Here is a 25,933-nt window from a genome sequence, read left to right on the forward strand (position 1 = left end):
TGTGTCACAGCTCTGAGATCAGTGTGATGGAGCCTGACGGTCCCTGGCTCTTAGTGACAGCCTCCATGTTCGGTCAGGTGATGTTTCAGAAGCAGCTCACATGTTGATCAACACACAGAGACTCTGTGTTTAAAGTGACATCAGCTGACAGGTAACAGGAGTGAATCCATCACTGACCTGTTGCTGACTCAGCACTTTGTTTCCACTGTGGACTGAGTGAAATGTGCAGAGTGAACAGACTTGATGCTGAACGTCTCTGCAGGTCTGTGAGCTTCCAGCTCAGTGTGTTCACTCCAACACGTTAACATGAGAGCTGAGAGGAAGCAGCTGCTGCACATCTGGTCTGAACAGGACTGAAGTCCCTGCTGCATCACTGACTGATGAAGTGAGTCTCTGTAAACACTGATTCATCTCCTCTGCTTTCTTCTTCTCTACACAGATGGAGGCCTTTCTACAGGTGAGAGTGGAGAAGAGAGCTTGATCCAGCAGTGACTGACAGAGGAACCAGAAGAAGTGGAGATGACTCTCAGTGCTGCAGTCTGAACTGATCTGAGAACAGCTCCACTGTCACACACAGAGTCCAGTCCACCATCATCCCTGTGTGTTCCTCTGGATCTGACAGAGCATCATCAGTGTCTCTGGACTTAAAGCTCATCAAGTTCAGCTCTGAACAGTTTCCTTGTTGAGCTTCACAAAGAGGGAATTTCACAGTAAAATGACTTGAACTCTGAAGATTAGTTTGACTCAGACGTTGAAGCCTCATGTTCTTCAGCTGAACTTTACCAGATATTATTGTACAGGAGAAACATGTTGTTTTTATCCTCCATCTTATTGATGTATTCAATAATACTTTATAGAAATTATAGTAAATTATCATATTCATAATGTTGAATCTGCTAAATATTTGTAACCAGCCCCTGCAGTGAATAGAAACCAAAAACGGTTTTACGATAGTAGAAGTTTAAATGTTTTAAGATAAAAGTAAAAAGTAAGTTAAAGTTAAAATCTACTCATTATGTTACTGTTACATTTTCATAGTATTGTATTTTATTGCACATTTACTGCTTCTCTTAAGCCTGTTGAGATATGAGGTTTTTAGCCATATCTCCCAGTCTTTTATATGAGCATGTCTATATATCTGAATGATAAGTCAACGAGTATCATTGGTTAAATTAATCATTCAATAGTAATAATCAATAGTACTTTAAATCCTTCTGTATGGTAAATAATGTTTTTATATTTACTTCCTGTTCTTTATAGCCTTATATTTGACTGGTGTTTAGTTCTGCTGTTTGTAGCAGAATAATAATTCAGTGTAAATACAAATGTAGTTTAAATTTTTTACCGACACAGTGAGGGGAGCAGTAGAGTTTCAGGAGCCAGAACAACCTCCACCAATCAGAGATTTAGTTCAGCCTGAGAGGTAAAACCCAGGGCTGGTGAGAACGTCATCATCTTCATCAGCTCCTCTCTTCTCTCATTGGCTGTCATTCACAGCTGATCCACAGAAATACTCTGGGCTTTGATTACTAGAGGTTTTAATGTTGGCATTTCACTTGTTTCTCGTCTTTGTTTAACACGACTGTTTTTACATCCAGAGACTGTTGATGTGAAGTGCAGCATTATCAATGACCATAATTAGCAAATCATTTGAACACATTTCCTCCATCCACTACTGACTTATTCAATGACCTTGTTGCTTCCAATGATAATTTAAGATTCTCTTTAGATACAGTTTCTCCTGATCAAAAAACACCACAAATCGAATCACCATGGAAAAAGAAGCTGTTGAAAAGCTGAGAGAGGACAGAGGAAAAGCAAATCACATGTTCACTTGTATATTTTTAAACATAGGGTTTTAATTAACAGTTACGTCGTCAGGAAAGAGAGACGATTAATTCAGAAAACCAAAATAACCACAGTTTTCTTTTCTACAGTTGATCATCTTTTAAATCCACCACCTGCTCTCAGTCTAACTCAACTTTCAACTGAGAAAATCTCAGCACAGTTTTAAAGGAAACATTTTTGTTAGAGCCAGCATAGCAAATATTAACACACAAACTGTCATGGGCTCCCAGCTATGATGTCAACCAATCTGCTGCCTTACTCTCTCCTAAGGAACAACAAGACTAATAAAGTCCTCTGAACTCAGGAAACCTACTGCTTTTAAAATGTCAATGATCAATCTGGACTGCCAGTTAAATCATTCCAGACACATTTCTTTGAGAGAAAATTGTTTATAATCAACCACTCACATTTAACCAATAACATTTTAGAAAAGTTCCAATCTGGTTATTCAGCAACCCACAGCACAGAGAGTGCTGTAATCAAAGTGGTAAATGAGAAATGAGCCGGTCTCTGACCGTGTTTAAGTCTGATTTATTCTTTAATGAAACAGCCATAGGAATGGTGAATATCCTCAGGGGCCCCACAGTACTGAATATGGTCTTCCTCAAGGAACCATTCACAGCCCAGTCATGTTATCACTATATTTGCTCCCATTGGGAAACAGTATCAATCATCACCATATTGGGTGCCATCTGTACGCTGATGATACACAATTGTACATCTCTGTTTCCCCAAATGACTCCACTGCACTGCTCTCTCTCATCACCTGTCTCACTAACATTAACACATGGATGTGTAAAAACCTTTTAAAAGCAGCAAGAGAAAATCTACACTTTGTGTTTGGTCTCAGCAAACAAATGAAAACACTAATCACATATTTGGGATCACTTTAGCCTCAGATCTTTCGAGGAAGAAATAAGAAATGTTTCCAAAGTCACTCAGAAGTTTTAATCCTGTGTGAATCACTTTGGCCAAAGTGTTTGTAGGACATATTTTATGTATGTTATCTATATGTTATATCAATAAAGTTGAATTGAAAAACATTTTAGAGCCATGTTTAACCTGTTGCTGCCCAGAGGGACCACCTGTCCTGCAGAGTCTGTCAGTCTTCATGTGTCAGGACAGAGTGAAGCAGCTCCACGGTTTCTGCACCGGCCTTCACTCACACTCACCTGCTCACCTGAGTGATTATCTGCTTTAATCTGAACCATGCTCTGAAACTTCATGGTCTGCACCCAGACTGACAACTTGTTGCTGATTGGCTGGTTGGTGATTCCCTTGAGCCAATCACTTCCTCTCCTGCCTCCTGACCAAACAGAGCTCAGTGACTCTGACTGTTGGTGGGTTGAAGAGCTGAGCAGCTGCTGATCTCCTGCAGGAACAGAAACCATCCAGTGAGCAGCAGCTCTGTGGTGAAGCAGCTCAGTGATGACAGAGGTTCAGACAGCCACTTACAAGAGGAGCATCTCTGAACACAGCTCATGATGAAGCTTGAAGTGGACGGACTCCAGTGGCAGAAGACTCAGCAGGTCACAAAGAGCTCAAAGTTCTTATCAGTGTCGTATGAAAGGACTGGAACAGGAAGGTGAGGCACACAGGTGGAGACAGGAAGAAACAGGCTCCAGCAGGACAGTTACTGTGTCTGTTTAACTTCAGAACTGTGAGGCTTCCAGATCAGTCATAGGATCTCTTCCCTGACGGTTTACGTTACCAGATGGATTTCAGAGCTGTTTAATCACAGTCCTGAGGTCAGTCATCGTTTTCAGGTGGTGTCAGCTGAGAGCACAACACACACAAACACACCAGAGTCCAGAACCGAACAGGTGGAGTGTGAACGCTGGATGGACCCTGCAGTGGGACGGTTTAGTTGACATGGTTTTTGTCGGGGACTCGGTCCATAGAGATTTAAACAGACAGAGACAGATCAGTGGAACCATAACACCAAGTTCTGTCAGTCAACACAATGTGGATATAATAATAATAATAATAATAATAATAATAACAATAATAATAATAATAATAATAATAACAGTGCTCTCAATTAATGGATGTTTCTTTGTTTTCTTAATAATGGGGCAAACATTTCATTTAATTTGTGATTGACGCCTGATGGGCGTGGTTAATAAAAGGCCTCCTGCAGGCAGCTGTTGGAGTTGCAGTGAGCGGGTGGACTGAGACACAGCAGAACGTCTTCTGTCTCCTCCTCTCCTGCTGATTCGCTGCTGCCTGGGTTCACGATGAGGAGCCGCTGTGTCGCGGCTCCTGTTGGATGGAGATGAAAAAAAGCTACGAGTTATGGGAGGCGGAATTTTTGGGCCACCTTCGTTCACAAGGGTTAAAGGACACGACGTTAACAGAGCCCACGGCGATGACCGGGACGTGTGCGCCTTCAGAGTGAGCGAGAGGGCAGCAGGAGGCACCGGGAGGGGCCTGGTGGGCGACTGCGGGGCCACCTCGCACATCGTCACGGGCCTTGCCGAGTTGAAGAGGTTTGACGACCGGTTCCAGGCCAAGACACGCTGCGTGGAGCTGTGCGTGGGCGTGGCAGAGCGCAGAGGCGATGCTGGAGCCCGTCTGATCGACAGCAGAGGAAGACACCTGAACGTAACGCGGAGGCAGGCGTTGTATATCCCATCCTTCTCACAAGACATTTTCTCTGTGACAGCAGCCACTGCCAGCGGAGCGGCCGCCATCTTCAAGGAAGGGAAGAACAGAGACGGGACCAGATTCCACGTTCACCTACAAGACAGACTGTTTTATTTGCACACAGTAAGTAATGGTGAACGTGATGATCAGTGCAAGGGTCGTCATGACATACAGACTTGGCATGAGACACTGGGACACTGCGACTACAGTGACATCCAGAGGTTACAAGATGTTGTGGACGGTATGAAAATGAAAGGTTCAACAAACAAACCTCTACATTGTGAAGTGTGCACCCAGGGGAAGTTTTACCAGACCTGAAATAGAGACCCTGATGTGAGGGCTAAAACCCCTCTAGAGCTTGTACACACAGACTTGGCAGGACCAATCCACCCAGAGTCTAGAGATGGGTGCAGATATGCACTTTCATTTACTGATGATTTTTCCAGTACAGTGTTTGTATATTTCTTAAAGAACAAAAGTGACACAGTCCTAGCTACAGAGAAGTTTCTAGCTGATACAGCCCCACATGGCAAGGTGAAATGCTTCAGATCTGATAATGGTACAGAATTCACAGGGAAAGAGTACCAGACTTTGCTCATTAAAAATGCGGTAAGACATCAGACATCAGCACCTTACTCTCCTCACCAAAATGGTTCTGCTGAGCGCAGTTGGCGCACACTTTCTGACATGGCAAGGTGTATGCTAATTGAGAGTGGTTTGAAAACAACTGTGGACTTATGCGGTCCAGACTGCTGCTGTGATTAGAAATAGGCGTTTTAATAAACGCACAGGGCAGACACCGTTCCAAATGTTGACAGGAAGACGGCCCAACTTGTCTAGAATGCAAAGGTTCGGCTCAGAGTGTTCTGCTTATAAACAAGACAAGCGAAAACTTGATCCAAGGTGTGAAAAGTGTGTTTTTGTCGGGTACGACAAAAACAGCCCTGCATACATTGTCTACTTTCCTGACAGAAAGTGCAGAGGCACAGACTGGTAAAGTTTGTAGCTAAGTCAGGTATAGAACAACAGACACAGACCGGTTTTACACCTGATTATGAAGACTTCACACAGCACAGGTCCAGAAGTCCAGATCACCATGTTGCAGCAGAGCATAAACCTGAAGTGAGTCACCACCAACCACAGACGGTTGAGGTCAAGTGTGAGCCTGAGTCTAGCCGATACCCCACTAGAGAGAGGAGAATGCCAGACAGATACACAGATAGCCATGTATCTAAATGTATGTCTGATGAGGAGACTGATCAAGTTCAGAGTAACATAGATTACTGTTATCGAGTGATGTGTAACATACCTGTTTCATTTACAGAAGCTGTAACATCAGATAAATCAAGAGAGTGGGTAAAAGCAATGGATGAGGAAATGCATTCACTTATAGAGAACAACACATTTACCCTGACCAACTTGCCTGAGGGTAAGAAAGCAGTGGGGGGTAGATGGGTGTATGCTATTAAAACCAATGCTGATGGATCTGAGAAGTACAAAGCCCGATATGTTGCTAAAGGGTACAGTCAAAAGATTGGTGTAGATTATGAGGAGACATTTTCTCCTACCGCTAACATGACGAGTGTCAGTTTTGATGCAGAAAGCAGCACAGGAAAATTTGATTTTACACCAGATGGATGTGAAGACTGCCTATTTAAATGCACCCATTGACTGTGAGATTTACATGCAACAGCCGGAGGGGTACGAGTTAAAATCCCACACAGACAAAGAGTTGGTTTGCAAACTGGAGAGGTCATTATATGGGCTAAAATAATCAGGCAGAAACTGGAACAAGTTGTTACATGAGTATCTGACACAAAACGAGTTTATACAAAACCAGGCTGACCACTGTGCTTACACAAGGCAAAGAGACCATGAGAAGGTGATCATAGTAATTTGGGTTGATGACTTAATAATTGCAGCAAGTGATGAAAATGCTATGAATGTTACGAAGGACATGCTTACAGCAAGATTTAAAATGAAGGATTTGGGCAGATTAAGACATTTTCTTGGTATTGATTTTAACCAGAGTGACGACTGTGTAACAATGTCACAAGAAAAGTATGTTGGGAAGATCCTGGAACGGTTCAACATGCAAGATTGTAAACCTAGGTCAACACCTTGTGAACAAAAACTGAACTACACAGATGATGCTGCATTGATGAGTGATGTTTCCATATACAGAGAGGCAGTGGGTAGTCTGATTTATTTGACTGTCTGCACAAGACCGGATTTGAGTTTTGTTGTAAGCAAACTGTCACAGTATTTTAGTGGACCTACTGAACAGCACTTTGGTACAGTTAAACATGTGTTGAGGTACCTCAAAGGCACAAGGGATAAGAAGTTGTGTTACAGGAAATGTGATGAGAACCTGTGTATACAAGCCTACAGTGATGCGAACTGGGCTGGTGATGTTAATGATAGAAAAAGCACAACTGGATATTGTGTAAGCCTGACGAAGGGCAGACCCAAAAAAGCAAAAAAGCAGCCCACTGTAGCACTGTCTACTTGTGAGGCAGAGTATATTGCTCTGGCTGCAACCATTCAAGAGTGTCTGTACCTCACACAACTTTCAGATGGCATAGATAAACATCTGTATGCACTACCTAAGCTGTATGAGGACAACCAAGGCACAATTGCTTTAGCTAAGAATCCTGTCCGTAGACTGAGGTGTAAACATGTAACAAAATTTAAGTTGGTCAAATTTGCTAAGTTTGTTTGGCGTTAACTAAAAGAAAAACCCTGGAAAGGTGATGATATTTTTCCCCCCTTTTGATTGAATGTAAATGTAATGTTTTTTTGTTGTTTGTAATAATGTGAGAGCAAGTGGGGGTGTTGAATAGTGCTCTCAATTAATGGATGTTTATTTGTTTTCTTAATAATGGGGCAAACATTTAATTTAATTTGTGATTGACGAGCCACCTGATGGGCGTGGTTAATAAAAGGCCTCCTGCACGCAGCTGTTTGGAGTTGCAGTGTGCGGGTGGACTGAGACACAGCAGAACGTCTTCTTTCTCCTCCTCTCCTGCAAATTCGGTGCTACCTGGGTTCACAATGAGTAGCCACTGTGGCGTGCTGCTCTGCCAACAGTTTCACCTGTGTCTCATTGCCCCCCCTCCCCCAGAGTATTTAGGCCTTGTTCAGAGTGCCAGCCTAAATCTGATTTTTAGCCCATCCAGATTGGAACTGGAGCTCTTTTGAAGTCTGAACAGTCACAAATCACATGAAATCCGATTTGTGGAAACCAGATCGAAACCACCTTTGGGAGTTAGTTTCAGATCGCATTTGGACAGATGCGTCTCAGTCTGAACAGCTCCAAACACTCAGATCGGTTTTGACTGTCTGGGACATCACTCTACACGATGCCAGACCCAGTGTGTTAGGAAGCCCTGGACGATGCGCTGCAGGTGATCTCCCACAGGGATCTTGATGTACTCTTTTTGCAGAGCAGTCAGGGCGGTACACGCCTCACGGACGACCACGCACACCGTTGCCTTACCAAAAAGGTGCGCAACGGTGCGGTACCCTGACCCTGTGGCCAACCACTACAGGGCAACTGCGACACGTTTCTCCACAGCTTTTGCTGGCCTGAGGTGCGTGTCCAGGCGTGTGAGCCTTGGTCGTAGGCGATCAGTGAGCATATTAAACGTTGCTCGGCACATTCTGAAATTTGCAAGCCATTGGTCATCGTCAAAACTGCCTAGGACTACATTTTCCCACCAGTCATAGCTCTTCGGGTGGCACCACACTCGTCGCTGCACAGAAACTCCGGCAGTGAGTGCAGCACGAAGCATTGTTGTGTATAATCCTACCAGCCTCCTGCGGCGTTGCAAATGTCTAATGCGTCTGAGATGTTCTGCACCTCTACTGGACAGTGATAAGGCCAATATACTGAGGTGACCTGCCTCCATCATGTCTGTTGTTGTTGTTGTTGTTGTCACTGTCGCAATTATATGACGTCAGACGCTTCGTTACTACAGCAACCTGTCAGATCAGTCAATGTGGCACAGTCTGAACAGAGCCATATCCGATTTGGACACTTGCGAAAAACAGTGTGGACAGTCAGCCCTAAAAATCGGATTTGTGAAGGAATCTGATTTGAATCAGATTCGCCTGCAGTCTGAACGCGGCCTTAGTGTCAGTGTTCCCTTCCCTCTGATCCAGTTCCTCTTGTCCCCCTTTGTGACAGTGGTCCAGCCTTTTGTTCCTTTGTGTATATTTCTCAGTGAGCCAGTGTGCGACTACTTTCTGTCTTTAGCCTGTCGATCATGTGCTGTCGTCCTGTTGGACTGATTTCTGTGAAGTCGAACTTTTGTCTGAGTGAAGACGACAGGGACCAGACGTCCCCGTCACCACCGTTTCTCCTCTTGCTGGTTTATGATGCTGCTGAATCTGAATGAATTACACTTTTGTGTTCATGGTCTTTGTAAAATGACCTTGTGCTCTATCAGACCAAAGGAGGAGACGCCTGAAGCAGACAGAACCTGTTTTACTGGTGCGTCTGCAGTAGAACCAGAACAACGTCTGTAATGTTACAGCTCCTCCTGTTGGCAGCTCCAGTACTACAACACAATACATGACAGCTCCCTGTTTTTAGTAACAATAGAAAGTTCACACAACTCAGTTTCTGCTCTACATTATATAAACTTAACCACTCAACAACTTAGTGGCTTCACTTTCTTTAACAGCCTCTGCCCTCAGTCTTGGTGTCTTATGGGAACTCTAACAGGCCTCCCACAGCTTGAAGTGTTTCCACAGTTCTCAGTGCTCAGTCTCATTTCTCACTGAGGACTCAGGTGTGACAGCAGGTAGTGGGGACCCTGCAGGTCAGAGTCTTTCTTGGTGGTCTCTTTGTCCTGGTCCTGTCTCTGCAGGCTGCTGTCCGTTCTCCATCAGCTGTGGTGAGTCAGGCACATTTTCAACAGCCTCAGTTTGTTGTGGGGAAATCAAGGCCTCCTTTGTTTTCAGTGTGTGTCTCCTGGTTCTCCTGTAGATCGGCTCATGTTCAGTCTGTACAGTGTAGGACCTTGGCTGTTCATGTTTGTTCAGAGTGACTGCCGGTTGCCAGTGGTTCTGCTGTCTAATTCTTCCTCTTTCACCTTCCCACACCTCAGGTCGTTTCCTTGTCCCACGGTCAAAGTGGTGCTTCTGCTTGTTGTGTCTGAGAAAACAAAAAGTCTGACATCTCTAACTGGTCTCTCTAAAGATGTTGCGCAGCCGCCACGGTCCCCTCACGCATCAGAGTTTGGGGCCACACTGAATATGGAGGACACGGTGTACTATTACACTGAATAATCAAAGTGCTGTTGCGCTGCACTGCTGCAGATACAAGTCGTCCCCACGTTTTGATCAGTTTATGAGCACGAGATCAGTGTTTATACAGAGAAGCAGCACATCAGAAGGACTTTTCCCCCGGAGGCACCGAGCCCCCAAAGTTAAAGTGCACTTGTCATCAGAGCTTGAGGGTAAATGCACAGAAACGGTCCAGGGTGAGCAGTGAGCCGTTGTGGTGACTTTATGACATCATTTGTCTCACTTTCCAAAGACAAGTGCTTCAGTGTGAGCGGCTGTCAGATGTTACATGAGCACACCAACACACGGTGTCAACACAAAGTCTGCATATGGAGATAAAATGTATTAATACACATACACTGTATTAATAAAAAGACACATAGAAATCATTTTACCCGTTTTCCCCTTGCAAATAAACTCTTTGATTTGAAGTTTCTGGAATAACAAAATAAATGATCTCTCACAACGACTGATACATTTGAGTTCAGGATAACTCTGACATAATAAAGACTGAAGGTGAAGCATTTGTAGTACATATATTTAGATATATAAGCTGCTACTTCTAGGTGCAAATGTGGGACAAACTACACTACATTCAGTCATTGTCAGGAATTATTTATTTCATTCATGATTTTTCCAGCAACACAAACAATGAAGTCATTTCCCTCACATTTTCATTTATAAAGGCCACAGGTAATCTTTTATACTTCCTGTATTACAGTTCAGTTCAACTTTGTATATATTTCTCTGATACCAGAGTCACATGTGAATGGTCGCCCTAACTCACCATGTCCAACACAACTTCATAAACTGAATTGTTTGTGGTGTGATGGAGCACAATTAGGATTTCATAGGCTCTCTTCAAGTAAGACTTGAATACTGCAACACTTGTCTTTGGACAGTGAGAAAAACAACAGAATGAAATAGTTAATGCTGCATGTGTTTTTAATGCAGTCACCATCAAGGTCAGAATACAAGTCCCCTCCAGATTTAATAGAGTTTAATAGCATTTTGAGTGCTCAGTGTGAGAAAACGTGGCCTGGATGCCATGTGATGACAGATTTCATCAAGTTGTAGTTTCTACAAATCACTGTTGTGCAGTGATGCTCTTGCTCACACACAGCTGGAAGCTCAGATCTTAAACTGAACTGTATTTTCACTCCCTCCATGCAGGTCCAACAGCTGTGATACAAACACAGCAGACTGTGGAGGCAGCAGCGGGAGAAAAGGCTCGTTCCAACTGCCCACTCATGAAATCTGGAGATGTTAGTCAAGTCACACTGGAGAGAGTTTTATCCAGCGGGGAGAAGAATATTGCCACCAACAACAAAAAGCTTGGTGTCAGTGTCAGTCCTGATTTTAGAGATAAAGTGGAGTTTAAAGATGATGGAGTGCAGAGCTGCTCCATAGTTATCAGGAATGTGACGGAGCAGGATGAAGGCTGCTGTCGCTGTTTGTTTCAAACCAGCCCTGACAGTGATCTCAGTGTTACAACCTGCCTCCAGATCTATGGTGAGATCTGACTGCATTACAAGTGGAACCTGTTTCAATGAGCAGTTTGTGCAGACTTTTGTACAAACTAACAACTTCATCCATTTGATATTTGTTCAATATCTGTTTCTCTGCAGAGCTGCATGAAGCCTCTCAACATGTTACAGAGTCAGACTCTACTGTGGTGTCCTGCTCAGCCACAGCTCCACCTGCTTCAACAGGAACACTGCATGTCCCACCACCACACGTCTGCTTCTCACAATACAACACTGTCAGCGTCACCAACACCAAGCGCACAGTCGCTGTCACCACTACAGCCGTGCTGTCAGGTTTCTGTGGCAACAGCACACAGGTTAGATGTGCAGCGCGAGTGCTCTGTGTTCAGAAAGAGGTGTTTCCCATGATTCCTGGGCTCAAACACACGTCTGCTGATGCTGAGTGACTCTTCCAGAGATTCATAGACTGAGAAGGATTTTATGATTCTGATGTGAGTCTCTTTTCCGGGTTTTGATGAGGAATCTGGATCTGACAATAGAAACTTCAGTAAGTTAATATTCATGCTCAGATGTTCTCAGGCCAGTGTTCTCATTTGATCTGTTGTTGCTTTATAGTTGTTGAGTGAATCATATCAACAGTTTTTCTCTTTGTCTTAAAGCTGGGACTTGGATTGTGTCAGTGGCCTTAATGGTTGTGTTGCTGCAGCCATCATTGCTGCAGTCATCATTCCCTTGATTATACAACATAAGAAAAGGTATTTCTTTAAACCGGCCTCTGTGTTGTTTTAATACCTGTGTCTGTGTCTATGAGAGTTCATAAATGTTTGTCCACCTATAACTGTTGTTAAATCCTTCCCTCCTTACTCAACCTTCAGATAAGTTCACTTGGTTTTATGTTGTCAGATTTGATACCTTCCAACTTGCCTAACTTGCTCATAAACTGTTCAGAATAAATTGATGACATAATATTGACTGAGTAAAGAAACATTTTGAATGAAACTGATACATATATATTTAATTTCCAGGACCCAAACACCTGAAGTCACACAGGAGAACAACAACAACTTCCTGGATGATTTCCAATGACATCTTAGGAGCAGTGTTTCCAGCTGTTTTCAGTAAAGCCTGTACATACATACAAGATTATTAATAGTTGTAATCTAAAGATAATTCAGTTATACTGACTGTAATTACCTCTAGAATTAGCTATTTTTTTCAAGCAGCCCCTCAATGTGCATCTAAATCTAACACTAATATTAAAAACACTGTTTTACGCAGACTGTTGAACAGACTGTGGAACTGAAATATTAGTATTATGAACAGAGCACTGGAATTCATTTGCTATTCATTTAAAAGTTGCCAAATCTAGTGAGAAAACTGCTAAATTGCCAACATCACTTGGTAGGAAACCTCCTTAAAGGGGCTTTATGTATTGATTATTGATTATGTATTTATTACTGGTCATTTACATTCATTTTTTCCTCATCAATCTAAATTCAATCATGACAAAGTGAAAACAGAATTTCTGAAGATTTTTTTTGGAGATGTATTAAAAAGGAAAAACTGAAATATCACATTTCCTCAAGTATTCAGACACTTTGCTGTGACAGTTGAACTTTAGCTCAGGTTCCATTTCTCGTCATCATCTCTGAGATGTTTCTCCACCTTGACTGGAGTCAGTCTGTGGTAAATTCAGCTGGTTGGACTTATTGTGGAAAGGAGCACAGCTGTAAAATAACACAATGTGGAAAAGTGGAAGGGTCTGAATGCACTGTAACTCTGTGACAACAGGTCTGTCCTCGCCCACGGATAATGAGTCTGTTGTTTCATGAAGAATAATCTACATAGTAGTTTTGATAGTGATGTTTTGTGTCTCTTTTTATGTGTTTATGTGTTTGTTTGTATTTTAACTTAAGAACGTGTGATGTTTTGTTGACTTATTCAGAGAGAATTTTTGTCATCTAGTCAGTAGCATATGTAGCATCAGTTTATTTCAGTGGCATAAGGTTAAAATGTTTGTTCATAAATCTTCAGATTCTTGTTTGACTGTGTGGCATTAATCATTTCTCCTTCCTGATTGATTTTTTTTGACACTGCTAATTAATCATCAGTATTATTGTTATTGTAGCAACTGTTATTGTGTTTTCTATAGATACTACTAATAATGACCACAACAATAATGGGCCTATCAACCCTACTCATGGTGCTGACCAGGTGTGTGTGTGTGTGTGTGTGTGTGTGTGTGTAATTTGTCTTGTTTAATTTGCTCAGTGCTCTTTCATCGCTGTGTGGAAGTTTTATTGGGATAGATATACAGTTATATTGGGATCAGATTTTAATATTGTACATTGTCTCTTATAAATACAGTAAATAAATAAGTTATAAATTGTGTTATATATTTTATTGAACTTTATTTCACCTGTACTTTTGTTAAGAAATGTGCTCTACATGATTTCACTGTATAATATGATTGGAATTCATTGACAATAGAACTGACAGCTGGAATAGAATGCTCATGTTGTGACGTCCTCTGACATCATAGAGGCTCATTTGCATATCATCTGCAGGACAGTAGAGTTCTACAGTCCTATGTACATTTGGCCTGTGGACAGGTAAGACCTCCTCGCTTCACTCTCTTATTTCTCTTTGGTCAAACTGTTTCATGTTGTGGAAAAGGAGAATTTACTTTTCCTGTGTTTTCCTGTTCAGTGACTCACTTTTTCCATCAGTTACAATCCAACAGGCATTATATTAAGATGTGCATCTCTGTTTGTAATCAGGAGATGCCAACGTACTTTTTCCTCTTGTACAACACAGTTTGAAGCAGAAAACTTTGTTTTACTTGTTGTCTAAGTTGCATGTGTGGAAAACTGTGTAGATTTACTTGCTCTGGAAGAAATTTTACATGAAAGGTTTGAAATTGTTGCATTTGTGACTTTCTGCAGTTTCTTTAACCGATGACATGAAAAATAAATATGATTTAATAAGTATTTTATTACATGTGACTGCATTGTTTTTTAATTCCTGTGTGCAGTTTGTTGATCACAAAAAAGTTTTCATGTGACAGAAAAAGCTTCTGTTGAGCTCCTTGTGATGAATTGTCATGTTGTATTAACTGCACTTGTTGCTACACTGCTGGGTTATGAGTTTAGATATGAAACATGTCAGTTACAGTTACATTTCTGTTTCTGATCCACAGTGTCATGATGAAATGCTGGTAAGAAAGATTTTTGCTCAGTGAAGAAAATAAAGATGATGAGTGACATTGTTAATTCCAGCAGACAGAGATGGAGACAAGGAGGCAGCTGCTGATGTCACAGCAACCAACAGAGCAGCAGAAGGAGCATGAAGAGGAGAGGCAAAGACTTCAGAGACAGAGGAAGGAAAAAGATAAGTCCAGAGCAGACAGAGTCACTGAGGTAGGCCACAACGCAAACCCTCCCACACAGTCACCAGTGTTCACCAGGGGACCAACAATGTAAGAGTCACACAATGAATGAGACAGAAAGCACTTAGAAAACGGGAGCAGAGAACTGAGGGAGATGGTTTCACATTTCAAATCTGACTAAACTAAGTAACATTTTACAAAGACAGTTGCAGCCACCTAGAAATAACTGAACAACCACTTGATAGTCAGATAGTGTATATGGTATAGCCCACCCTAACCCCTAAGCAGACATATAGTAACCTTACCCAGCCTCACCTAAGTGGGTGGTGCACAATACAACTGAACTAGTGACTGCCGAACATAACTGGGTCACATGGCAGCAGATCATCATCCAGATCCAGAGATCAAACCATGATCCTGCTGGAGAAGCAGACTGGAGTTACCACAGCTGCCGGCAGGAGACGCCCTCCACTGTTAGTGTGTGAGTGATGTTATAATGCTGGATTCTTTTGAGCGTGTTCAGTTAAAGTGCAAGTGTTTCCAGTGTTTAATGGACACTGAGAAGAATATTTACCTGATGAGGGGAAAAGAAACAAATGTCTCCACACAGGTCAGCAGCATGTACACACACCTCCATACAGTCAGTGTCCAGCAGGAGTTCAACTGAGCGACGAGGGGACAGAGTCATGGAGGGAAAATATTCATTTAAAAGTCACTGTTATATTCTGACAGACTGAACAGTGGAGACTGTAGCTGCTAATGTTATAAGCTCCCAGCTCACATGATGAGCTGTCGCCACGTTAGCCTGAACAAGCTAATGTTAGCCTGAACAAGCTAACGGTTGCCTAAATAAGCTAACGTTAGCCAAAACAAGCTAATGTTAGCCTAAACAAGCTAACGGTAGCCTGAACAAGCTAATGTTAGCCTGAACAAGCTAACGGTAGCCTGAACAAGCTAATGTTAGCATAAACAAGCTAACGTTAGCCTGAACAAGCTAATGTTATAAGCTCCCAGCTCACATGATGAGCTGTCGCCACGTTAGCCTGAACAAGCTAATGTTAGCCTGAACAAGCTAACGTTAGCCTGAACAAGCTAATGTTAGCCTAAACAAGCTAATGTTAGCATAAACAAGCTAACGGTAGCCTGAACAAGCTAATGTTAGCATGAACAAGCTAATGTTAGCCTGAACAACTAACGGTAGCCTGAACAAGCTAATGTTAGCCTAAACAACTAATGGTAGCCTAAATAAGCTAACGGTAGCCTGAATTAGCTAACGTTAGCCTAAACAAGCTAATATTAGCCTAAACAAGCTAATGTTATCCTCGGTGAACATTGTGTGTGGAGCGTTGCTACAACAGAAGTCATCGTCATAGTTCACATACAGGAACAGTAACTTGACATCAGACTGCAGCTGCTGATTCATTTAATAATTGAGTATTCTACCAATTATTCTATCGATTGATCGAGTATCTTGATAAGAACTATTTTTGTCTCATTAAAGAGCAATAGAAAATATAAAAAAGAGAAAACAGGTCTCATAAAATGAGAAAGTAAGTGGTTTACTTTCAAGAAAAGTCTCTTAATTTTTATTGCTTATTTTTCATACAATATTATTTGTAAAAACTGAAGCCATGTCGTGCAAGTACCATGTTACATTCTTGGTTTTGAAATTCAAAAACAAATACATAAAAAATAAGAACCATAAAACTTAAATTGATAGCTCGGGCTTTTATCTGCTTCAGTCACTGAATTCCACTGACCTATATTTGGGACAGGTGTCTACATGGGACAGGCCATTAATTCCATCTGCACAAAACTCGTGCACAGGAATTATGGGAAATCCTGTCAAATTGATTAATTAAATCAGTATGAATAATGCTCCTATTAATATTACCAGGCTATCCAATAACATATTACAACAAATTCATGTGATCTAGCTCTGAGAGACAGCGTATCTAGGACAACCACATGTACAGAGAGAGAGAGAGAGAGAGAGAGAGGACCATATTAAACACAGGTAGCCTACTTTAGAAAGGACGAAAGCTGAAGATTGCCATAGTTATTTAAACCTTTATTTGCATGAACAAATGAGATAACTGACAGGGACGATACATCCAGAGAACCAGGCGTCTAATTGAGACCTGCGTTTATTTGACAAACTGTGCAGCCACACCAGGACAGTAAAATGGACTCGGCTTCTAATTGAAGTTCTGAGGTAAGTCATTTCAAATTGTCAAATAATCATTTCCTAAATGCACACAAGGCAAAATAAGTCAAAAATAGAAAAATAAATAAAATAATAACATCCTGCCTTTAAGTTGATAGAGCTTAACTTTCAGAACTGTGGGTTTTAACCTAACTACAGTTCCAGTGTAAAGTGTTTACTGTCTTCTTGGTTCACTTTGTGGCATGGTGTAAGAGGCCAAAAAAGTTCTGGCAGGATTGTTTCTTCTGGATGAGGCTAGTTCTGTTTTAAAATAGAGTTTTTTTTTATCCCACCTCTGGCCTGTCTCTTCACCTCAGGCCTTGTTCTTTTCCTTCTTTTTCTCCATTTTCCAAACTGTTCCATCAAATCACGTCTGCCCTCCCTCATGTATCAACAGTGTAAGCAGAGAACTGAGCCGTCATATGGATTAAATGAAGCTTGGATACAAAGAATTTGCCTCCATGACTTTCATTAATGGAGTTTCTTGAGGAATCGTTTCAGCTGTAATTTGAGATCATGAACATGTTGACGACATGTTGTTAATATAAAGTGAACAACTGAGACTCACTCAGCCTGAACTCTGTACAGATCTGATGTCTGTCTCTGAGCTGTTTCCTCCTGTGGCTCCGTTTACACACTGACTTCTGCTCCTCTACAACTTGTCCTGATGATCTGAGTCAGATCATAAACTGCAGACACCAGGCATGGTGTGTGTTTTTTCTGGACCTGCTGCTGCACCTGAACCTGCTGCTGTCATTCCACATGTTGTTATTGTTACTGTACCTGTCTTCTTCTTCTCTCTGAGTTTAATGTCAGACTAGAACAGTCTGGAACAGTCTCTCCTCAGTCCTGGAAGAATCAGATCTCCAGTACCTACGACATTTACAGTACCGACAACACTGAAGGGAAAAAAAACGTACCATTTGGTACTGAATTGGTTGTCATGATATCCCTATTAAATGTAATTTCATGTGTCAGAGACTGGTGTAAACTTGTCTTTGGCCTGAAAATGTTTCAGAACCACGTGTTCGGGTGAGTAAACAGAGTTTATAGGTTTTGCTAAACGGTCTGACATGTTGACATAAATCAGTCTGACATATTGCAGTGGTTTTATACTCCACCCCTGCAGTCACTGGTAGATCACGTTGACTATCAAGTCAGGTGAAGTCAGCTTAAGTCCATCTCGAACGCACCCAATGCTTCCTTCCATTACAAGGTTCTTTGGTTTGTTTGGCCAGAACAGTCTTTGTGCAGCTGGATGCACCAACAGACGAGGAGACAAGTCTGACTTGTGCTTCTACAGAATCCTGTCAGAGAAAGAAAACTCAGAGAGGAGGAGATTGTGGATCTGTACAATCAAATGTGCCTCCGTCCCTGGGGAGGGCAAACACTGGCAACCATCAGAGTTCACACATTTCACCAAAGGTAAGTTCAGGTAAACACTGAGATTCTACACTGTTGTATTTTTATTGTTGCATTGTCATTATATCTTAACATAATGGTTAAGGTCACTCACCCACTCACCCACTCAGGTCAGAGGAGCCTGTGTTGTTCATTTTGTTTAGGCTGCGTGTTGATTTGACTATCATTTCCGGTGGCAGGCTGTAGGGGTGTGGTTTTTTTGCCCGTCCATTTGAGTGGCAGGTTTTTTGTGACAAAGAGGGTGAGCAGGCTCCGATATTTTCTGTTTAACGTTATACTTTGATTGAAGCTTTCTAATAAACAGTCAGAAGTCAACTGGACAAAGTGATGGATTTGTACACGTCGCAGTAAAGAGCCCACTCAGTCTCTGAGCAGCTTTATTTGATGGACAGTAGTCGTGACATAGTTCATGAACAATGCTCAGTGTTCAGTGTGAACAGTCAGCAGCAGTTGTTCTGAAGGGAGAGAGGGGTTCACCAGTCTGCAGGAATGAAGTTCAGGATTCATACAAACTCCTGAAAGTTCAGAAAATGCTTCATTTTAAATGTTTTGTTTTCTAGCTCAGAAAAATGCTTGATTTCAACATAATCATCTGTTTCATCATCTTGTTACACAATCACTCATGTAAACACAAAAAAAAAAATGAAATGAAACTGATCTGTACTCTTGAAAATAGCAAGCGTTAAATAATCTGATCAATACATGCTATTGTCTGATTCAGTAAATTGTTGCGTTACATTCATTAATTGTGTTCTTTATTTTGTGTTATCTTTTTTACGACAGGTGATGATTGTCCAGCAGTTTGGAAACTTCTTGTCTCTGGAGGCCAAAGCTGAATCCCTCTTTTCTTTCCAACCCATGCAGACAGGACTGGATGTTTTCCTGTGTTGACTCCTCCGTCAATCCCAGGTGCAGCCAAAGGATTCAGGTCTGGGGATGGATACATTCCAGACCATAGAGGAGCCAACGATGAGACAAGAAGGCTGGAACGCAGGCTGGGCTGAGCTGAGACACATGGCGAGGACACTTGGTGGACACTGGGCTCAGTGGAGGTAGGAACCAGCTTCAGTTGGTGGCTGGAAGCTTTGACCGAGCTGCTGGACACTGCAGCTGGAGTAGGGGCTGGTGCATGATGGCAGATAATTCTGTTGAAATAGTGACACACACACACACACACACACACACACACACACACACACACACACAGTCATGTGTCTTCTTGTAAATGCAGAGGGAAGTGAAAGTGTTCAGTGAGGTCAGACTCCATTTGAAGTGGACGGAGTAGAAGGAGGGAAACTGAAGGCTGAGGCAGGTGAGTGTTAACACAACATTATTATTATTTTACTGTCAAAGTCTCTGAGTCAGTTTGTCCCTGTGGACTGTGGAGGGAAGAAGAGTCACAGTGAACTTCTGTCCACACAGAGACACTGAGAGGAAAACCTGTGTGTGTGTGTGTGTGTGTGTGTGTGTGTGTGTGTGTGTGTGTGTGTGTGTGTGTGTGTGTGTGTGTGTGTGTGTGTGTGTGTGTGTCTCTTGAGCAGCTTGTTTGTCCTGACTCTTGTGTGTGTGAGCTCACAGTCAGTGTTACTGGTTTCCCTCTCAGACTGACTGAAGTCCTGAAGATGAGTGATTGTGTGGAGGAAGAGGAGGACAGAGCAGAGTCTCCAGGGCGTCAGACAGACAGCTGGGTCAGCTGTCTGTCTGTGAAGAGTCACTGGTCCAAAGGTGATCCTCCAAACTTCAGTCCTGAACCTGGACCCTCAGACTCACAGTAAGAGACCTGCTACAAACCTGTGAACCTCCAAACTGTCTCTGTAACAGTGTTTAGTGTGTTGAGCTCCTGCAGTGATGTCACTTCTTTTTTTTATGAAATAAACTTTATTAATAAACAAATCAAGGCAGTTTTGCTTATTCACGGGAAAAACTGAGGTTGAGCAGAAGCACATTAAATAAATAAAGTTAAGGTTTAAGAGAAAAAAACAGAAGTACATGAAAAGATTAAGAAGAAGATTCATTGAAATAAATCAAGAGAATAAACTAACTTCAGGGCTTTCTGTCACACCGCGGTGAGGTCATGTTGGTTTTTTTGTCCTGTCTCCATGTCTTGTCTTGTCATTTCCTGTTTTATTTTGAAAGAGTAACTCTCCTCTCGTTTCAGGTCACTTGCCCTCCCTTGTGTGTCTTGGTTTGATTGTCTGATTGTTTCCACCTGTCCCCTATCACCATGTGTTTAAGAGTCTGCGTCTCCCCTTGTCTGGTGCCAGTGTGTCGTTTATGTCGACATTCATTTACGACCTATCTAGCCTTCCACAGCGCCGAATCCAATCGGTATCTTGTTCCTTTTGGTTTTATTTCTAGTTCCTTGATTTTTGTCCCTCCAGTTTTCAGGAGAGTTTTTTGTTTCCTTGAGCCTGATTTAAAAATAAAGACTTTTTTGAAACCATCCTGCACCTGCGTCCAGAGTCCTTGCCTGGTTGTGACAGTACACACTGGCCAGAATGGACGCAGCAGGATCCGAGCAACTAACTGCGGCTCTTCGGGCACAGGGAGCTCGCCTCGCCCGTCAGGATGAGCAGGTGGCTGCTCTGGGCCAGGGAGTCAGTGGCCTCGCCCATAGCCATGAGGACTTCAAGGCTGTCGTTTCTGCCCAGCTAGGGCAGCTCACCGAGCGGATGGAGCAGTTCTTCAGTCACCCTCAGAAGACGGAGACTGTGTCCGCTGCGCCCGAACCCCCGCCCGCTCCCACCATCGCCTACGCCGGAGCTGGAGCCCGGCTGGCAGCTCCGGAGCGATTCTCAGGAGAACTAGGACAATGTAAGTCATTCCTTGTAGACTGTGAAATGCATTTTGAACTCTCCCCCAACGCATTTCCCACAGACTGAGCCAGGATTGCTTTTATGATTTCCCACCTGGCGGGAAGGGCGAGGGCGTGGGCCACGGCGGAGTGGGCAAGGGGGTCCCCGCTCTGCAGCTCCCTCCAGGACTTCAAGGAGGCCCTTCATAAGACCTTCGACCCGGTCTCTACTGAACGGGAAAAGGCAAGGGAGCTGAGTGGGTTGAGGCAAGGGCAAGAGTCCGTATGTGACTACGCCATACGCTTCCGGACCTTGGCTGCAGAGAGTGGGTGGAACGCCATGGCCCTCTATGACGTCTGGCTGGCTGCCCCCATTCAAGAGCGTCTGCTGCCCCTAGACCTGCCGCCGGACCTGGACTCCCTTATCGCTCTCGCGGTCCAAACTGATAACCGCCTTCGGGAATTTGAGGCTCTCCGGAGAGGGTGCCAGCGGTTGCCAGACCGCTCACAGAACATCCCCGCTGTTCCCTGGTCTGGTCCTGGCCGAACATCGTCAGATCAGCGCTGGCAGTTTCCTTCTGCTGGAGATGAGGAGCCCATGCAGCTGGGCAGGGCCCGGCTCACTCAGGCGGAACAACAACGCCGCCTCAAGGAGGGGCGGTGCTTCTACTGTGGGGAGCCCGGACACCTTGTGGCCGCCTGCCCGGTTAAGGCAGATCGGGTGAGGCGCCAATCCACAGCTTCCGGGTCTGCTCCACGTAGTTTGACCTCTGTCAAGGTAACACACAACACCACAGTCCTTGAATTGGATGTTTTAATTGACTCTGGGGCTGATGAAAGTCTTATGGACTGGGAGTTAGCAAAGAGGTTGGGGTTGAAGACCAAGGCCCTCTCACAACCCATTAAGGCTAGGGCCTTGAATGGTACCGAACTGTTCACTGTTACAGACGTCACAGAACCGGTGGCCCTTACCTTAGACAATCACTCTGAACTGATGAATTTTTACCTGTATCACTCACCTGCACGCACACTGGTACTGGGACATCCGTGGCTCGTCAGCCACAACCCCCACATTGACTGGCCTACGGGCAAGATCCTGGGGTGGGGGGAAGACTGTAAGGGGAAGTGCCTGAGGGACCAGACTCTTGGACAGGCTACCACAGTTATAAACAGTGTTTCTGTTCCTCCTGACATAGAGTCCCAGTACCCGGATCTGACCTCCGTACCTGCCTGCTACCACCATCTCAGGGAGGTTTTTAACAAGGTCAAGGCCACGTCACTTCCACCGCATCGTCCGTATGATTGCGCCATCGAGCTTATCCCCGGCTCCACCATTCCCAAGGGGCGTCTGTACTCAGTGTCAGGGCCCGAACGTCAAGCCATGAAGGACTACATTGAGTCGTCACTGAAGGCAGGGCTCATCCGCCCGTCCTCATCACCTGCTGGAGCCGGTTTCTTTTTTGTGAGCAAAGAGGATGGGTCCTTAAGACCATGTATTGATTACAGCCCCCTCAATGACATTACAATAAAGAATCGCTATCCACTCCCTTTAATGCCGTCTGTGTTTGATCAGCTTCAGCAGGCCACGGTTTTTACTAAGCTTGATCTACGCAACGCTTACCACCTAGTTCGAATAAGGGAGGGGGACGAATGGAAGACTGGGTTTAATACTCCCAGCGGCCACTATGAATATCTGGTCATGCCTTTCGGCCTCACTAATGCCCCTGCTGTCTTTCAGGCCATGATCAACGATGTGCTCAGAGACTTTCTCGACCAGTTTGTCTACGTCTATTTGGATGACATATTAATCTACTCACCAGACCTTGACACTCATAAACAACATGTTAACCGAGTCCTTAAGCGTCTTCTTGACAATCACCTGTATGTCAAAGCTGAGAAGAGCGAGTTCCATGCCGATACCATCTCCTTCCTGGGCTTCATTGTAGCCCCTGGAAGGGTGCAGATGGATCCGGCTAAAGTGAGCGCTGTGGCCGAGTGGCCGACGCCGGATAGCCGCAAGAAGGTTCAGCAGTTCCTGGGGTTTGCTAACTTCTACAGGCGGTTTATCAGGGGCTTTAGCGCAATAGCTGCCCCTCTCCACTCTCTGACCTCTCCCCAGGTTCGATTCATCTGGACCCCGGAGGCGGAGGAGGCGTTCCAGGCCCTCAAGCGCCGCTTCACCTCTGCGCCCATTCTCACCTTGCCGGATCCACAGCGTCAATTCGTGGTGGAGGTTGATGCATCTAATGTAGGGATCGGGGCGATCCTGTCTCAGCGATCAGAGGTGGATGGCAAGATGCATCCCTGCGCCTTTCTGTCCCGGCGATTGAGTTCCGCGGAAAGGAACTATGACGTTGGCAACCGGGAACTGCTGGCGGTCAAGGTCGCCTTGGAGGAGTGGAGACACTGGCTGGAGGGGGCCCAGCATCCGTTCATTGTGTGGACCGATCACAAGAATCTTGAGTATATCAGACAGGCCAAGAGACTAAATTCACGCCAGGCCAGGTGGGCATTGTTTTTTAACCGTTTTTGCTTCACGTTGTCTTACAGGCTGGGGTCCCGGAATGTCAAACCAGACGCCCTGTCACGCGTCTACGACCCGGAGCCTGTTGCCAAGGAACCAGAACCCATCCTCCCACTTAACCGTGTGGTTGGAGTGGTTACTTGGCAGATAAAACAGGAGGTGAAGCAAGTGAATGGTGAGACGCCTCCGCCCAGTGGGTGCCCAGAACATCGTTTGTTTGTCCCTGTTGAATTGCGCCCACGGGTAATTCATTGGGCTCACACCTCGCTGCTCACCTGGCATCCAGGAGTCCGGAGAACCATGTTCGCCATCTCCCAACGGTTCTGGTGGCCTTCGATGGAGGCGGGGGTCCGGGAGTACATCGAGGCTTGTTCGGTCTGTGCTCGCAACAAATCGTCCTCCGGGTCACGCATGGGACTCCTGCAACCTTTGCCGATCCCCTCCAGACCATGGTCAGACATCTCAATGGACTTCATCACGGGACTCCCGGTCTCAAAAGGTAACACCACAGTCCTGACTGTGGTGGATCGCTTTTCCAAGATGGCACATTTCATCGCTTTGCCCAAGCTGCCCTCAGCTAAAGAAACTGCTGTAATTATGATGCAGAACATTTTTAGGATCCATGGGTTTCCTAAGGACGTCGTGTCCGACCGGGGGCCCACAATTTGCCCACAATTCTTTGCCCACCTCAGCCACTGGTTTCTCCCCCTTCAAGTGTGCCTATGGCTACCAGCCTCCTGTGTTTTCTGACTTGGAGCCAGAAGTGTCGGTTCCCTCTGCCCACGCCCTGGTTCGTTGCTGCCACCGCATCTGGGCCGCTGCCCGCCAGGTGCTCATCCGTCAGGGGGACAGAGTCAAAAGGGCAGCGGACCAAAAACGCCGTCCCGCACCAGAGTATCGGCCCGGGCAGAGAGTGTGGTTGTCAGCCAAGGATCTTCACCTCAAGGTTCCCTCTAGGAAGCTGGCCCCGCGGTTCGTGGGTCCTTTCCCCATCACCAAGGTCATCAGTCCAGCTGCCATCCGTCTCCGTCTGCCCAGGACCCTCCATGTCCACCCCACTTTTCACGTCAGTCAGGTTAAGCCCGCTAAGGAGAGTTCCATGGTTCCGGCCACCAAGCCCCCACCGCCTCTGGAAGCAGCTGATGGGAGTCCACTTTATAGAGTGAAGAGACTGTTAGCTGTGCGCAACAGAGGCCGGGGAAAACAGTTTTTGGTGGACTGGGAGGGGTACGGTCCAGAGGAGAGACAGTGGTCATTTCCTGTTTTATTTTGAAAGAGTAACTCTCCTCTCGTTTCAGGTCACTTGCCCTCCCTTGTGTGTCTTGGTTTGATTGTCTGATTGTTTCCACCTGTCCCCTATTACCATGTGTTTAAGAGTCTGCGTCTCCCCTTGTCTGGTGCCAGTGTGTCGTTTATGTCGACATTCATTTACGACCTATCTAGCCTTCCACAGCGCAGAATCCAATCGGTATCTTGTTCCTTTTGGTTTTATTTCTAGTTCCTTGATTTTTGTCCCTCCAGTTTTCAGGAGAGTTTTTTGTTTCCTTGAGCCTGATTTAAAAATAAAGACTTTTTTGAAACCATCCTGCACCTGCGTCCAGAGTCCTTGCCTGGTTGTGACACTTTCTTATCATCCTTTATCAGCTTCAGAGACTTGCATAGTGATTTCAATTCCTTCAGCCAATGATTCTTACATGGTTTGGTTTTAAAGAACCTGCATTTGTAAATGATCCTCTTGGACTGTGTCCAGCTCCACATGTCGCTCCGGAAAGACTGATCCACAGTGGAAGAATAAATGTTCCAAGCTTTCAGTCTCATTTTCACAGAACACTCAGTTCTTCACATCAAGATTAAACCTCAGTCTTCACAACTTGTTTGTTGGGTAAATCTCATTTAATATTTTAAAGTTCACCTCTTTCACTTCAGGAGGGAGAGGAAGTGAAATATATCTTCTCTTTATCACCTTCACCTCCTCAATCTCAAATCCCCTCAGTATAGAATTTCTTTGAACTGGGCTGTGGTAGTGTTTCTATAACAGACTGTTTCTAATAACTTTGTACATTTACTGTCTCAAAAGTCAGTTCCTGCTCTGCAGAGCTGTGTCAGCCCAGGAGAGATATTTAACCAGTGATCTCAAAGAGACTGGTACGGCTTTAATCAATCTGTTAAAGGTCTGAACAGAACATTTGAGTTGGAATTTCTCACAGAACATCTCGTGCTGTGACACATTTCCACTGTCATCCAGAAAATGAGCTGCAGCCCAGATTCCTTCAGATTCTCATCTAAATCCACTGATTTTTCACAGTGTAGAACATATGTGTTGTTC

At 44.3% G+C, this 25,933-nt stretch overlaps 2 protein-coding genes across 5 annotated transcripts in view; both read left to right on the forward strand.

Annotated features, from left to right (window-relative positions):
• LOC139609966 (NACHT, LRR and PYD domains-containing protein 12-like) overlaps positions 1-25,933 on the forward strand; it is a 47,053-nt gene that overhangs the window by 9,290 nt on the left and 11,830 nt on the right. The window lies entirely within an intron of this gene.
• On the forward strand, positions 4,026-13,513 carry LOC139609925 (uncharacterized). Of its 4 annotated transcripts, XR_011685405.1 has the most exons (4): positions 4,026-4,617; positions 11,415-11,820; positions 11,933-12,028; positions 12,299-13,513. XR_011685405.1 is itself a non-coding variant. In XM_071464985.1 (2 exons), the coding sequence occupies exons 1-2, from the start codon at positions 4,144-4,146 to the stop codon at positions 10,972-10,974; spliced, it is 489 nt and encodes a 162-aa protein (XP_071321086.1). In that variant the 5' UTR covers positions 4,026-4,143; the 3' UTR covers positions 10,975-13,513. The 4 variants fall into 4 exon arrangements, 2 of the variants coding, with proteins under 2 accessions (XP_071321086.1, XP_071321085.1); XR_011685406.1 differs by adding an exon at positions 10,960-11,298 and having other exon boundaries at positions 11,415-13,513; XM_071464985.1 differs by having other exon boundaries at positions 10,960-13,513.

Source organism: Trachinotus anak, unplaced genomic scaffold, assembly GCF_046630095.1.
Source record: "Trachinotus anak isolate AG129_WGS33_773 ecotype Australia unplaced genomic scaffold, CSIRO_AGI_Tana_v1 ptg000026l, whole genome shotgun sequence".
NCBI lineage: Eukaryota > Metazoa > Chordata > Actinopteri > Carangiformes > Carangidae > Trachinotus > Trachinotus anak.

Bases quoted from the DNA above. Each gene is read 5' to 3' on its own strand.
- LOC139609925 (XM_071464984.1), top strand. From the start codon at position 4,144: ATGGGAGGCGGAATTTTTGGGCCACCTTCGTTCACAAGGGTTAAAGGA. The intron at 4,618-11,414 runs GTAAGTAATGGT...GTTTCTCTGCAG, and splicing joins GACTGTTTTATTTGCACACA to AGCTGCATGAAGCCTCTCAA.